The sequence below is a fragment of the Loxodonta africana genome, chromosome 2 (genome assembly GCF_030014295.1).
Source record: "Loxodonta africana isolate mLoxAfr1 chromosome 2, mLoxAfr1.hap2, whole genome shotgun sequence".
Lineage (NCBI taxonomy): Eukaryota > Metazoa > Chordata > Mammalia > Proboscidea > Elephantidae > Loxodonta > Loxodonta africana.
The window spans coordinates 101,784,404-101,801,411 of record NC_087343.1 but is presented as its reverse complement, the minus strand read 5'-3'; the positions used below and the strand labels follow the sequence as shown (position 1 = coordinate 101,801,411).

General features: G+C 39.1%; 1 protein-coding gene across 18 annotated transcripts in view; it reads left to right on the top strand.

Moving 5' to 3' along the window:
• Positions 1-17,008, top strand: part of MCTP1 (multiple C2 and transmembrane domain containing 1) — a 632,230-nt gene that overhangs the window by 341,706 nt on the left and 273,516 nt on the right. For all 18 annotated transcript variants that reach the window (XM_064274169.1, XM_064274167.1, XM_064274164.1 and 15 more), the window contains exon 3: positions 11,382-11,524. In XM_064274169.1, the coding sequence (XP_064130239.1) occupies positions 11,382-11,524 (143 nt within the window). The remainder of the gene's footprint in view (positions 1-11,381; positions 11,525-17,008) is intronic.

Genomic DNA, 17,008 nt, shown 5'->3' with positions numbered 1-17,008 from the left:
CCTACCCAAAAACCCAGTGCCTAAAGCACAATTAAAAAAATAATAAATAGAGAGAACAGAGGCTGCCATCTTGTGCATGCTGTGTTTATTGCCACACGAAAGCAGACCAGAAAAAAAAATTTTGCACTAGTCACGGACTTAAATTACACTAAACGCCAAAAGAGGGCACAAAATGTTGAAGTATTCGTCAGTGTCCTGACTCCTGAAAAAATAAAGCATAGCATTGGAACACATATTCCTTTATTTCAGAAGCTTCAGACATGTGAAAACATTATTGAAATGATTTAATTCATTTTTTTGAAAATTATTTCATCCTTTGTTTCAAAATAAACAGTTTATATATTCTTTATGTCTAGAATCCACTGCCTGTCTCTAAGTTTGTCATATTGTGGTGGCTTGCCTGTTGCTATGATGCTGGAAGCTAGGACACTGGTATTTCTTCCATATCACCCGTGGAGGGTCAGGGTCACGGTCATCCATGGAAGGCAGGTTTCAGCATAGTTTCCAGACTAAGACTAGGAAGAAAGGCCTGGAGATCTGCTTCTATAAATCAACGAATGAAAACCTTATGGATAATGGACTCGAATGTACCAACAATCATGAAGTTGGCACAGGACCAGGCAATGTTTCATTCTGTTATACATAAGGTCACCATGACTTGGAGCAGACTTGACAGCAACTAACGACAACAACAAGGTCTAAAATACTTTGGAGTTTTTAAGGTACAGAATTTGTGATCATAAAATAAAATAATAATATTTTTAAAAATAAATTCTGAAGTTAATATTATCTGAGAAAATGAATGTGTGAAAGGTTGTGCTTCAATATAACATTAATAACAATAAAATCTTAGTGTTATTGCAGCCCTAATACTTCCTATCTTCATGTCTCATATCTATTTTCCTTCTTTTGATTTCATCATTGCCATAAAATTATTTTGATGAGGGTAGTGGTTCAACTAATAACTAATAGCAAAGTCCATGTTTCTAGAAAAAGCCTGGGAATCACAAAGGGGTTAGTAGAGATGCTCTACGTTTGGTTTGAAAAGCAGAAGGCCGACTTTGCAATAATTTGGTAAGTGTTGGTGCCATCTTGTGGTTGGAAGAAATACTGCAATGAAACAGTGCTGGCACATGAATTGATTCAATCAAATCAAATCTCTGTGTGTGTGTAGTATATTTATAGTATATTATTAGTTGTTGCCAAGTTGATTCCAACTAATGGTGACCTCATATGTGTAGAGCAGAACTTTTCCATAGGTTTTTCAAGGCTGTGACTTTTTATAAGCAGATCGCCAGGCCTGTCTTCTGAGGTGCCTCTGGATGTGTTGGAAACTCCGAACTTTTGGCTAATAGTTCAGCACTTAACCATTTGCCTCACCCCGGGTTAGCCACATGTTAATTGCTCCAATTTACTGGAAATTCTATTACAATAAAATGACTTGGATTCACTCAAAAGTCCATTATGATAAAATAACTCGAAAACATGTGAATACTCTTTATCTCTCAAATATAATAAGGTAGCATTCACCAGTGGAGATCCAGGGATTATTAATCCCAGAAGGTGGCCTTCAAGGAAAATAGGCCCCACTGACCCCATTTTGAAATTCGCAGCATACACGCACTTATTTAAGGCTATAGAAAACGAATGTCTTTAATTTTGTTTCAAGCCAGCATTTTCCAAACCTGTTTGACTACAGAGCTTCTTTTAAAAAATGATAGTAACACCTATTAACATCACCAGCTAATAAACTGCCAAAAAAAGTTCGGTAAAGTTACTTTCAAACATGAAAGCATTTGCTATAGATCCTTTACTGAGCCTAAACTAAAATAACAATGTCTCCACTTACCTGTGTTGAAACCACAAGCCGAAGATCTTGAACTACTAAGGCTTCTAAATCACTAAAGGTCCCCTCAGTGAAGAACTTGAAAATAAATGAAAGATTCCTTAAAGAAAACTATTAAAATTAATAAATTTTATTAATAGCATCCACAGGCCTTTAAGTGACGTTTGGAAAGAGAGAAATGTAGTAAATTTTATTCTAAGAAATCAAAAGACAGCGAGGAAAATAAGATGCCTGACCACTGTGAGTATGCACCTGGCTCTGTCTTCCCTGTACTCATTTTGTGAAATTTGCTGACATGTTTGCCATCTCCAGTCCAAGTCACTCTGTGGCCAATATTAATAAAATATTGTACCATCCTTAATGTTGTGTTTTCAGTCTCTAAAAAACACCCTTTCTCTTACCCTGACACCAACCCCTGAGATCTTTTGTGCTTATCTCAGACTCAAAAATATGTCTCTAACCCCTACTGATAGCTGGCATTTTACTTATCCAGTCCATTGGATATTTTCTGCTTCAAGTGTCATCATGGATCTGACACCAAGCATGAAAAATGTTGTTAGAAGGCGGCCTAGCATAGCAGTTAAGTTCAAGACCCAGTATCCTACCTGCGTAACTTTGTGGAATTTACTTACTTATTCCATACTGTAGTTTCTTCAACTGTAAACTGTAGATAACAGTAGAGCTTATCTCGTAAGTTTGTAATGAAGTATGTCTGCTATAGCAAGTGTTCAGTAAATGTTAGCTACAGTGATCTAGGTTCACTTTTGTGATTTAAGTGCTACCATCAAGACCTAGTGGACCACTCAGCAGAATTCCAGGAACTTATCTTACCTACCTCTTGGGAGATTTTGATAGTTAACCTATATGGTAGCTTTGAGGAGCTTAGACAACTAAGAAGTTAGTGGAAACATTTCACACAAGACCAATCTACTTTTGACACCAATTACCAGTGTGGGGAGGGAGGAGCTCCCAAAACTATTCTCAGTTTTGAAAATTCACCTGAAGAACTCACAGAACTCACTGAAAGCTGTAATACTCATAGTTTATTCCTGAGAAAGGATGCAGATTAAAATCAGCCAAGGCAAGAAGCACATAGGACAGAGTCTAGGACTAAATATAGGGCTTCCATTGTCCTCTCCCTATGGAGTCAGGATGTATTACTTTTTTTGTATCAATGTGTGACAGCATGTTTGCAGTATTGCCAAGTAGGGAAGCTTATCTGAGCTTTACTTGTTCAGAGTTTTTATCGGGACTCTACTACATAGCCCAGGTAGCATAGTGGAAATGCTGGTGGCGTAGTGGTTAAGTGCTACAGCTGCTAACCAAAAGGTCAGCAGTTCGAATCCACCAAGTGCTACTCGGGAGTTTCTATGGGGCAATTCTACCCTGTCCTATGGGGTCACTATGAATCAGAATTGACTCGATGGCAACAGATTTGGTTTGGTGGGTTTGGTAGTGCAGTGGTCAAAAGCTTGGCTGCTAAACAAAAGGTTGGCAGTTTGAATCCACCAGCTGCTCCTTGGAAACTCTATGGGGCAGTTCTACTCTGTCCTATTGTGTCGCTAGGAGTCAAAATCGACTTGATGGCAACAGGTTGGGTAAGAACCTAGGCAAGAATCCCTAGGTGGTACAATAGGTAAGCGCTCGACTACTAGCTGAAAGACTGGCAGGTCAAACACGCCTATAGGTGCCTCCAAAGACATGCCCAGCAATCTGCTTCCAAAAGGTCATGGCCTTGAAAACCCAATGAAACAGTTCATCTCTGCACACATGAGGTTGCCTTGAGTCTGAATCCACTCAACAGCAACTAACAACATCAACATCCACTGAGACCCAAGGCCCCCAGGCAAATACACTTCTATTAGGTAGGAAATCCAAGAGCTTAGAGAAGTCCAGGGCAAAGCCCAGACCTCTCTTCGGGCAAGACCAAATTTTTTATTATACTCCGGCTAAGAAAAATGCTTCAGGGAATGAGCCAAGAAATAAGCCTCTTCTCAGACAGATTTACTCTGTATAGGGCTCTGTGCTAAATACAGGAAGTTAAGCTAGCCTTTTTCCATAATAACTAAATTAAATGGTGTAGATGTCCTAATAGCAATAACTCTTTGGAAACCAAAGAAGGCCAAATTTCTTCAAATCACCTTTTCTTATAAGTGGGTTATTCATGGTTTTGGTGGGTTAAAGAAAAGCGGAGGATTATTACACCCTGAAATGGGAGACTGTTTGTGATGATATACCAGAAGAAGCGCTCACTGGATTGGCCTCCAGATTAGAGGTCTAGTCTTAGCGCTGGCATAAATTTACCAAAAATATGACCTGGAGCAAACCATTTAGCCTTTCTTAGTTTTCTCATCTGTAAAATAGAGACAATAGTAAACTCACAGAGTTAGAATGGCAATTTAACTGTTAGTATGTATGAGAGTTTTATAGACCAGAAAAAGTTATGTGTCAATATTATTATTATTATTATTTATAGCATTCTGAATGATTTTTTTACTCAACATTTTTACAAAATAGTTCTATTATGTATAGTTCTTAAAGAAGGAAAATATGGGTGTTCTGGTTTTCTATACAGCTGAGTAGAAAGAACAACGGACTTGGAATCTACAAGTCTATTTGCCCTCCACTCCTGCTACAAGTTTACTTGTTATGTGACTTGGAGCAAATTACAATGAGCCTCAGGTGGTTACTCACTTGCAATATGGTTGATAATACATGCTTTTACCAATTTCACAGTGTTTTTATGAGGATGTATTTGAAAGTACTCTGTATACTGTAAATTTTGTATTCATTCATTTACTCATTCATTTCACAAATGCTTATTGGGACCTACTCTGCCCCCGACACTGTGTCGTGTGCTGTGGCGGAGTCCTGTCACTTACGGAGGTTATATCCAATAGGAAATACATGCAATAAACAGGTAGACGTACAGGTTAACCTATAAGAAACATTATGATTAGCACTATGAAGGAAAAGTGCAAATGTCAAGACAGGAAGAATATCAGATTGGAAGGCTGAGGAAGGCATCACTGAGCAAATTATATTTAGACTGAGGTCTGAGTGATAAGTCAACGTCAGCCAAGTAAAAGGAGAAAAGGATGGGATGGAGGCCATGCAGAGGCTGGAAGCATAAAATAACTTTCTGCAACAGAAGTCTGGCTACAGCATATGAAGGAGCTCAAGATGAAGTTGGAGAAGTGGCAAGTCCTATAGTAGAACACATTATAGATTTTGGATTTCATTGTAGGTATAATTGAAAACTATTGAAATATGTTAAGCAAAGACACAGAAAGATTAAATTTGGATTTTTTAAAGTTGAGGCTGTTGCCATAAACCATTAGTGGAGGAAGACACAATAGCCGTGGAAAGCCCAGTTAGAAAGCTATTTCAGCAGTACAGGGAAGAAAGTGTGTTAGCTTAACTAGAGCGATGGCAGCAAAGATAGATTCAAGGTATATTTTGGAGTAGAATTAATCTGATCTGGTAGTGTTATGGGTGGAAAGTGGAGGTATTAAGAATAATTTTCAGATTTCTTGCTTGAGAAGCTGTCAAATAATGACACTATAACTGAAATGGCAAAGCCCAGCTTAGGGGAAAATGGATCAAGAGTTAAGTTTTGGACATGTCAATACTGGAATGTCATTTTGTTCAGAAGCCAGCAAGAAGAGAAGTCTGAATTATCAATATAAATATGATGGTCATCAGCATAAAATTGGGCTTTAAAGTCATGAGGACGAGTAAGAGAGAACTCAAGAAAGCAAGAAAAAAGAGAATACTTCCCAGAGTAAGAGCTGGGAAAGAATATGGAGAAGAGTGGCTGTAGAAGTCCAGAGAGAACCATAAGAGGGCAATGCCATAGAAGCCAAGAGAAGAACATGCTTCAGAAGGAGAAAGTGGTCAACTGTGTTGAGTGCTACTGACCAGTCATTGATTTCATAATAGGGAGGTCATGGTGACCATGACAAGAGCTTTTTCAGGGAAGTTATGGGATCAAAAGCCTGAATGGAATGGTTTAAAGGGTGAATGGGAGATGAAAATTGATATGAGCATGTACAGAAAACACTAAAGGTTTGGTAGTCACTCAAGAAGAGTAGTAACAAGAAGGAAGGGCATTTTAGGAAGGAGGACCATGGGGCATGTTTGAATGTAAATAAAGACAAGTAAGTAAAGATGGAGAAGGTGAAGAGGACTTGAAGCACTTACTGATGAAGATCAAAGACTACAGCCTTCAGTATGGATGACACCGCAACATGAAGAAAACAGAAATCCTCACAACTGGACCTATAAGCAACAACATGATAAACAGGGAAAATACTGAAGTTGCCAAGGATTCATTTTTGTTGGATCCACAATCAATGCCCCTGGAAGCAGTGGTCAAAAAGCAGAGAACGTATTGCATTGAGCAAATCTGCTGAAAAAAGTCCTCTTTAAAGGGTTATAGAGCAAAGTTTTCACTATTCCCCATAGAATCCTTCACTATTGCAACTCGAGGCTTGAATTTCTTCTTCAGTTCTTTAAGCTTGAGAAACACCAAGCGTGTTCTTCCCGTTTGGTTTTCCATCTCCAGCTCTTTGCACATGTCATTATAATACTTCGTCTTCTCTAGCTGCCCTTTGAAATCTTCTGTTCAGTTCTTTTACTTCATCAATTCTTCCTTTTGCTTTAGCTGCTTGACTTTCAAGAGCAAGTTGCAGAGTCTCCTCTGATATCCATCTTGGTCTTCCCTTTCTTTCCTGTCTTGTCAGTGACCTCCTGCTTTCTTCATGGATAATGTCCTTGATGTCATTCCACAGCTCATCTGGTCTTTGGTCACTAGTGTTCAATGCGTCAAATCTATTCTTCAGATGGTCTCTAAATTCATGTGGGATATACTCAAGCTCATATTTTGGCTCTCCTGGACTTGGTCTGATTTTCTTCAGCTTCAACTTGAACTTGCATATGACCAATTGATGGTCTGTTCCATAGTCGGCCCTTGGCCTTGTTCTGACTGATATTGAGCTTTTCCATCATCTCTTTCCACAGATGTAGTCAATTTTATTTCTAACTGGTGAGGTCCATGTGTATAGTCGCTGTTTATGTTGGTAAAAGAAGGTATTTGCAATGAAGAAGTTGCTGGTCTTACAAAATTCTGTCATTCGATCTCCGGCATTGTTTCTATCACCAAGGCCATATTTTCCAACCACTGATCATTCTTCTTTGTTTCCAACTTTCACATTCCAATCACCAGTAATTATCAATGCATCTTGATTGCATGTTCGATCAATTTCAGACTGCAGCAGCTGCTAAAAATCTTCTATTTCTTCATCTTTGGCCCTAGTGGTTGGTGTGTAAATTTGGATAATAGTCGTATTAACTGGTCTTCCTTGTAGGCATATGGATATTATCCTATCACTGACAACATAGTACTTCAGGATTGATCTTGAAAAATTCTTTTTGACAATGCAACACCATTCCTCTTTGAGTTGTCACTCCCAGCGTAGTACACTATATGACTGTCCAATTCAAAATGGCCAACGCCAGTCCATTTCAGCTCACTAATGCCTAGGATATCGATGTTTATGCGTTCCATTTCATTTTTGACGATTTCCAATTTTCCTAGATTCATACTTCGTACATTCCAGATTCCGATTATTAATGGATGTTTGCAGCTGTTTCTTCTCATTTCGAGTCGTGCCACATCAGCAAATAAAGGTCCCGAAAGCTTTACTCCATTGACGTCATTAAGGTCAACTCTACTTTGAGGAGGTAGCTCTTCCCCAGTCATCTTTTGAGTGCCATCCAACCTGGGGAGCTCATCTTCCAGCACTACATCAACAGAATATTAAATGACGCAAAAAGCATCAAAAGAAGATGGAAGGAATACACAGAGTCATTATACCAAAAAGAATTAGTCGATGTTCAACCGTTTCAAGAGGTGGCATATGATCAGGAACTGATGGTACTAAAGGAAGAAGTCCAAGCTGCTCTGAAGCCATTGGCGAAAAACAAGGCTCCAGGAATTGATGGAGTATCAGCTGAGATGTTTCAACAAACAGATGCAGCCCTGGAGGTGCTCACTCGTCTATGCCAAGAAACATGGAAGACAGCTTCCTGGCCAACTGACTGGAAGAGATCCATATTTATGCCTATTCCAAAGAAAGGTGATCCAACCGAATGTGGAAATTGTAGAATAATATCATTAATATTACACGCAAGCAAAATTTTGCTGAAGATCATTCAAAAATGGCTGCAGCAGTATATCGACAGGGAACTGTCAGAAATTCAGGCCAGTTTCAGAAGAGGATGTGGAACCAGGGATATCATTGCTGACGTCAGATGGATCCTGGCTGAAAGCAGAGAATACCAGAAGGATGTTTACCTGTGTTTTGTTGACTATGCAAAGGCATTCAACTGTGTGGATCATAACAAACCATGGATAACGTTGTGAATAATGGGAATTCCAGAACACTTAATTGTGCTCATGAGGAACCTTTACATAGATCAAGAGGCAGTTGTTTGGACAGAACAAGGGGATACTGACTGGTTTAAAGTCAGGAAAGGTGTGTGTAAGGGTTGTATTCTTTCACCATACCTATTCAGTCTGTATGCTAAGCAAATAATCCAAGAAGCTGGACTATATGAAGAAGAACGGGGCATCAGGATTGGAGGAAGACTCATTAACAACCTGTATTATGCAGATGACACAACTTTGCCTGTTGAAAGTAAAGAGGACTTGAAGCACTTCCTAATGAAGATCAAAGACCACAGCCTTCAGTATGGATTGCACCTCAACATAAAGAAAACAAAAATCCTCACAAATGGACCAATGAGCAACATCATGATAAACGGAGAAAAGATTGAAGTTGTCAAGGATTTCATTTTACTTGGATCCACAATGAATAGCTCTGGAAGCAGCAGTCAAAAAATCAAAAGACGCATTGCATTGGGTAAATCTGCTGCAAAGGACCTGTTTAAAGTGTTGAAGAGCAAAGATGTCACCTTGAAGACCAAGGTGCGCCTGACCCAAGCCATGGTATTTTCAATCACATCATATGCATGTGAAAGCTGGACAATGAATAAGAAAGACTGAAGAAGAATTGATGCCTTTGAATTGTGGTGTTGGCGAAGAATATTGAATATCCCATGGACTGCCAAAAGAATGAACAAATCTAACTTAGAAGTACCACCAGAGTGCTCCTTAGAGGCAAGGATGGCGAGACTGTGTCTTACATACTTTGGACATATCGTCAGGAGGGATGAGTCCCTGGAGAAGGACATCATGCTTGGCAGAGTACAGAGTCAGATGAAAAGAGGAAGACCCTCAAGGAGGTGGATTGAAGCAGTGTCTGCAACAATGAGCTCGAACATAACAATGATTGTAAGAATGGCTCAGGACTTGGCAGTGTTTTGTTCTGTTGTGCATACGGTCGCTGTGAGTTGGAACCGACTCGACGGGACCTAACAACAACAACAACAGAGCAAAGGTGTCACTTTGGTGACTAAGGTGTGTTTGATCCAAGCCTGGCATTTTCAGTTAGCCTCATATGCATGTGAAAGCTGGAAAATGAACCAGGAAGACCGAAGAAGAATCAATACATTTGAATTATGGCGTTGGTGAAGAATAATGAACATGCCATGGACTGCCAGAAGAACAAACAACTCTGTCTTAGAAGAAGTACTGCCAGAATGCTCCTTAGAAATGAGGATAGTGAGAATTTGTCTCACATACTTCGGACATGTTATTAGGAGGGACCAGTCTCTAGAGAAGACATCATGCTTGGTAAAGTAGAGGTCAGCAAAGAAGGGGAAGACCCTCAACAAGATGGACTGACAACAGTAGCTGCAGCAATAGGCTAAATCATACAATGATTGTGAGGATGGCGCAGGACCAGGCAGTGTTTCACTGTGTTGTACACGTGGTCACTATGAATCGGAACCGACTCGACAGCTCCTAACAACAACACAGTAGTAGTGTAGATGATTTTCGAAATCGAGAACAGTAACTGGGTCTGGGGCATGGCTAAGATTCAAATGAGTAAAATACCTAGGAATAAATTAACTAGGCAGGTGAAAGATTGTATACTGAAAACTATAAAACATTGCTGAAACAAATTAAAGAAGATCTAAATAAATGAAAAGATATCCTGTGTTCATGGATTGGGCAACTTAATACTCTTAAAATGTCAGTATTACCCAAAGAAATCTATGGAATCAACAAGCCCTCATCACAATTCCAACAGTTTTTTTTTTTTTTTTTTTACAGAAATGGAAAAAACCAATCCCCAAATTCATGGAGAATTGCAAAGGGCCTCAAAATAGCCAAGACAACCTTATTGTTCTGTTAGGGAAAGCGAGAGAGAGACAGAGATTTATTTTAAGGAATTGGCTCATGTGATTATAGGGGCCGGCAAGTCCAAAATTCATAGACCAGGTAACAGGCTGGAAACTTAGGCAGTCTTGTGTCCAAAACTGGTAGGCCAGGAGGTAGGCTGGAAATCCTGGCAGAATGTCTATTTACAGTCTTGATGTAAGAATCCTTCTGCCTTGGTAAACCTCAGCTTTTACTCTTAAGGCCTTCAACTGATTGAATGAAGCCAACCCACATTATGGAGGGTAATCTGCTTTACTTAAAGTCAACTGGTTTAAATGTTAATTACACATAAATACCTTCATAGAAACATCAAGACTAGTGTTTGACACAAAAACTGGGCTCCATAGCCTAGCCAAGTTAACACAAAAGTAACCATCACAAGGTTTCTTCTATCTTGCAAATGTAGTAGACAATTTACAGGCATTAAGGTCAAACAATCTTGGTTGGAATCCTAACTCCACCTTTTGTTAGCTGTGTATCCATAGCAATTTATTCGATATCTCTGATTTTCTTTATCATTGTAGGGAGCTTGGAAGATATTAAGAGATAGTATGATGCATCCAATTTATTTAATGAATACATGCTCCTTTCCCTGTGACCCCTGCTTCTGAGACCTCCATCCATTCCTAACGTTCTAAAATCAAAAACTTCTTTGTAAGAGAGAATATGGGACTGAGGATGAAATTGAAACCGAATTTGAGACTCACATTTTCCTAAATCCATTAAAAAAAAAAATTTTTTTTTTAGGCTAATATAAAATTTTAGCAGTATATATGTCTTTAAAACTAGCTGCATCAGTCAAGAAGATTGATCATCCTTTTTATAGTCAACCAGATGAAACTAAGAGAAATGTCAGATTAATCTTTATGATTTATAATTTGAGTTAAATTTTACATACGCAGCATGCAAGAAAAGATTTTTAAATACCAGGACAAAATTACAGTATTTAGATCAGAAGATAAATCCTGTCAAAAGATAAATTTCTACTCCTACTCATAATTATTATAATAATAATTTAGGGTCACTTCTATATATGAGGAAAAGCACTTAACCCTTATTTTTCCATGTGATAAGTTTCATTAACTTTCTTCCTTTAATGACTCTCTGATGTTTAGATGAGCTATTATTCTTTTGCTTCCACAGAAAGGCATGATTAACATGGATCAATCTGTATTTCTTTAACAGGGACGAGTGATCCATACGTGAAGTTTAAAATTGGAGGAAAAGAAGTTTTTAGAAGTAAAATAATACACAAGAACCTCAATCCTGTGTGGGAGGAAAAAGCTTGCATTCTTGTTGATCATCTTAGAGAGCCATTGTATATAAAGGTGAGCCATTTATTTATTTTTTCATGTCAGAATCTGACATAGAAACCCTGGTTTAATGCTTTTTTTTAATCATATCCCTGTTTGAAGAGTTTTTTTTTTTTTTAACCAGGGATGTACTTTGTTAAGCATAACTCTAATCTGTTGATAAGGTGATAGAAATGAGATTGAAGGGAGGGGAAGTTAGTGGGAACATTTTTCTTCAGGGAAGTTCTACTGTCAGTTGTTTAGGAAGATTATGAAGTACAACTCCTCCTGCTTGATGCTGTTAACAGACCTAGTGCACTTTGATAATGTAGGAAAACAAGCCTCTGTATTTTCTATCAAGAAGGAAAGCTTGCATAGAACTCAGCTGTTCTGTTTAAGAGTTATAGCAAAGGATCCACCATGCCTGGGAGGAGAAAAATATCTGTCTCTAGTGGCATAGTGGTTAAGACATCGGCTGGTAATGGAAAAGTTCAGCAGTTCGAATCCATCATCAGCTCCTTGGAAACCTTATGAATACCATCAGGTAGGAGATGGTTCTCCCTGTAATCATCCAGCATTCATGGAGGAGGCACCTAACAGAATTGTGAGAACATAAAAATGGGTGGTCAAAGGAATGGACAAAAACTGGGTAGTACAAATGGTTAAGCACTCGGCTACTAGCTGAAAGGTTAGCTGTTCACACCCACCTAGACGCACCTCAGAAAACAGGCTTGGCTGTCTGCTTCGAAAAAGGTCATAGCCTTGAAAACCCTATGGAGCAGTTCTACTGCTCTGCACACGTGGGCTCTTTATGAGTTGAAATCAACTTGACAGCAATGAACAACAACTGTCAAAGCTATGCCCTAGTGAGGTCCCAGAACCAATGGGTAGGCTAGCATTAAGGATGTCTGTCCCCATGTTGTGGGGCCAATTGCAAGCATGATTTCATTCTGAAGCCCAGAGCATTGAATTAGAAACCCTTAAAATCTCTCGCAACTCATTACCAGTAGGAGTCCTAAAGTTGAGACCAAGACTGAGTTCCATGTGCGGATCAAGTAGTCCCAACTATATTGAGGCAAGTAATGATGGCACCTGCGTCATCACAAAGAATCCTAGGTTAGGTTCTCTGTGCCAGATCTTTGTTGGGAATTTCCCGGCATGCATTATTCATTTTCCCTTTTCTATGGGCCCTAAATATCTCTTTGGACACCCATATGGTACCATGAAAACTAACTCCACCACTGCCTTTAAAAATAGAGCAAAGGACCTAGGCTAGCCTTTCAGCCAATTCCACATCGTTGGCCAAGAATGCACACATGACATAAGCTGACACATTGAGATTGCATCTCAGGATTTTTTCTGGGAATGGTGGGACAAAGAAGCCAACTCTTCCCCTCTGGATGTGAATGAGGGACCATGTTACCTTGAAGCTCCTGGCAACCAGTTAGGATCATAAGGAGAGCTAGCGTTAATGCCAAGGAAGCTCTGATGAGAACTAAAAAAAACCACTGCCATCAAGTTGATTGCGACTCATAGTGACCTCATAGGGCTTCCAAGGCTGTAAATCTCTACAGAAACAGACTGCCACACCTTTCCTTCTCCCGTGGAGCGGCTGGTAGTTTTGAACCACCGACCTTTCAGTTAGCAGTCGATCACCTTAACACTGTACCACCAGTACTCCTGATGAGAACTAGAGAGAGAGAAATGAAATTCAGGCTTTAACATTTACTTTCTTCAGTTGGTTTTCAGGATACCACTTTCCTGGTTTTCCTGCTCCCTCACTATCTGTTCCTTCTCAGTCTCCATTTTGGATCCTTGCCCCTGACTTCTAAACGTTAAAGTGCCTCAGTGCTTAGTCCTTAGACGTCTTCTTTATGTATACTTCATCTCCAGGCGATCTTCACGTTTGTGGCTTTTCAGTCAATCTACTCCCTAAAACAACTGTACGTTTTCAGCTCAGATCATTTTTCTGAACTCTATACTTACATTCAACCAACTGCTCAACTATTTAGGTGTTGAATAGGCATCTCAAACTCAACATGTTTAAATCAAACACATAATAACTCTTTATTCCCTACCCCCTACCCCACCCAAACTTGTTTCTTCTTATGTTCCCCATCTCATGAAGCAGCAACCTAGTTTTTCAGGACAAAAACCTAGACTTCATCATTTGGGTCAGGGCTCGCCGAACCACCTCCACATTTGGTGATTCTCTAGCAGGACTCTTAGAAGTAGTTGTACTCATAGTTTATTACAGCAACACAGTGAGAGAAAAAGACACATCAAGCAGAGTCTGAGGAAACCCATGCACGGGCTTCCTATGTCCTCTCCTCCCCATTGGGAGGAGTCACAAAGAACAGGTTTCTTTCTGTAGCACCGAAATGCGGAAGCCAGTCTGAAACTTCAAGTCCAAGATTTTTAGTAGAGGCTGGTCACTTAGGCACAAGTATCAAAATTCCAGACTCCCAGAAGGAAAGCTTCTGTTCAGTGCCCCAGGTAGGCAAAACAGCCTATCAAAGGGAGGGTTTCAAAAACCAAGTTTCTAGGTGCCAGGCAGGAATCAACCCTACGAGAAGGCCCTTCTATAGATAGCAAACTTAGGCCTGCACTGTTAATTGCTGCACTTCCTTAATTCCTTTCTTTCTCTCCTACTTAATATATAATCTGTCAGTAACTTCCATTATCTCTACTACCAAAGTATATCCTAAATTTGACCATTTCTCACCTCCCAGACATCTAAAGACACCATCAACTCTTGCTAGGACCACTGGCCTACCAGCTTACATTATTGCCCTCAGCACAGACATGATTCACACAGTCGTTTCAATGGGAACATTTTAAGGCAAAAATTGGATTGTACCACTTTCCTGCATAAAAACTTCCAGTGACTTCCCACCACAATCAGAATGAAACCCAACGTTATACTATGGTGGGCTCCATGGCTGTACCTGAACTAATATCTCATCACTCTTCTCTTGCTCATTCCTTTCCAGACACTGACCTTCTTGTCAGTTTCCTTGATACCTTGCACTTTCTATTCCATCAATATGGAATGCTCTTCCCCCAGATATTCACCTGTCTTGCCTCTTCACTTCACTCAAAATCACCCTCTCATTGTCCTTCCTTAACACCTTATATAAAATAGCAATTCCCATCACTCTCATACCCTGGGATATTTTTTTCTCTGTAGCACTTATTACTTAACCTAAGTATTTGTTTATTTCCTGTGTCTGTCACTGCATGTAAGCTCCAAGAAAGCAATGACTTTTTCTGTTTTGCTGATTGCTATATTCCATGGTGCCTAGAATAGGACCTGTCACATAGTAGGTGCTTGACAGACATTTGCCAGATGAATGAATGATTTAAACTGCCATGTGAAAACTCTCCTGAAGCCATATATACCTATGGCCTCTTCAGTAATTTGAGCTAACACATTTCTATCCATGTTGAAGCCAGTGTGAGTTGAGTTTTTTTGTTACTTTTATCCAAAAGTATTTTAACTGATGCACTCCCCAATGCAATTTTTCTTGAGAGATAATTGAATCAAGATGATAAATGAGCTAGTTAACTAGAATAAAATTTTTACTGTTCTAAACACACTTGAGAATGAAAGGGGGTGTTACTAGGCCCCCCCCCCAAAAAAAACACTGCTAAATGTGCTACCTAGCATTTCCCATTAGTCAATGCTCCATGAAAGCGAAGATCTCATTTAAATTGTCCACCTTTGAGTTTCCAGTGCTTCACCCAGAGTAGGTGCCCAAATTATATTTGTTGAATTTAAAGGAGCACTGTTTTTAGAATCCAACACAACAAGATTTGAATCTTGTCTCTTCCTAGTCCCAGTAATTGGGGGCAAGTAATGTACACTTTTCAAGCTTTGCATTTCTTCTCTGAGAAATGGGAAAGATAATACGTTGTTTACTGAGTTGTAAGAATTATATTAGGTAATCTACATAACATGTTTAGCACTGTGCCTAGCTTGTAGTAAATATTGAATAAACATTAATAAGCATTAACTGTATTTGTTGTTTGGAGTCCTGGTGGCACTGTGTTTAAGAACTCGGCTGCTAACCAAAAGGTTGGCGGTTCGAATCCCCCAGCCACTCCTTGGAAACCCTATGGAGCAGGTTGCTATGAGTCAAAATTGACTCCATGGCAACAGGTTTAGTTTTGGTTTTGGGTACTTGTTATTGAGGGGAAGTATCTTTTTCTACTTTAATTCTCTTCTACACTCTTTATTTCTGAAACTTCACTTAGAACAGTGTTCCCTCTAAGAATAAAAAAATATTTTATAGGGGTTGGAGTTTTTTTTTTTTTTTTTTTGGAGCCAAGTAGCATAGCTAATAATTTCATTAATGAAAAGATTTTGGTGTTTCCATTCTTTCCCGTGTTTATGTCTTTGCTAACCAATAAGAATTGAAAACTAAAGTAAACATCTCACATTAGGGCAGGCTGAAAGACTCATGATGCTAAAGCAAGTCTGAAACTTGAATCACCCAGTTGGAGCGTCTACATTGATCAACTCACTGGATTCACAGCTCTCTACCTCACAGGTGTAGAAGTACCCTAGGTTTTCTCATTGGTTATTTGTCACTTATATTTTCTCCAGACTTTTAAGTGTGATACTGATATTATCAGGAGAGATTACACAAAATAAATTTCTCTATTGCTTTGTTGCACATTTTATACTATAAAATACACCACTGCAGTCACTTGCAAATACGAATCTATTGGTTGCATAAGATGTGCCAATATCTGCATGTGATATGCTACTGAGCAGATGACTAAAGCTCAGAAGTGTAATTGATCAAGGAGAATATTTATTGCAGGAGTGCTGAGCTTTTTACAGCAAATATACTATTGAAAGGTTGTATGTAAACCAAATGACTGTAAATTGAATAATTTAAAAGGAATTGGGGGAGCTTATGATTTAAACAAATCCTCTTGTGACTCTTCAAATTTAAGAATCCTTTTGTAATGTAAAGTATTTATCTGTTTTGTGTAAATATCAACTGTTTACATATTAAGTTTGTTTAAATTGAAGTACACTTGTACCACCAAAAAAAACAGTAACTAATTCAGGGTCGCTGCACTTGATGTTCCCTCTGCTCCTGCTATCTAATTGTTGTGCCAAGAACTGGTCACAGGAGTGCTGGCATATTGGCTTAATGGATTCTCATAACCTGGGCCAGTGGCCTGGACCATCCAGTCAAGTGCACAATATAAATGTTTTCTAGCTGAAAAGATTGGAAAACACAATTCTAACCTTCATCTTGTGCATTTTTTTCCATTTTAAAGGCTTTCCTCAATCTCACCTTTATTCTCATTTCGTACCTCATTCTTCTTACATTTAATGAGATTTCAGTATTTATTGCCTGTGCACTTCCTTGTTTAGCATCTGTCCATCTCCCTCACTAAACTATAAGCACTGACAATGTCAGTTTGTTCACTGCTGTTTACTTAATGCCAAGTACAATATCTGATGCATAAGAAATGCTTAATCAATAGTGGTTGAGGGAT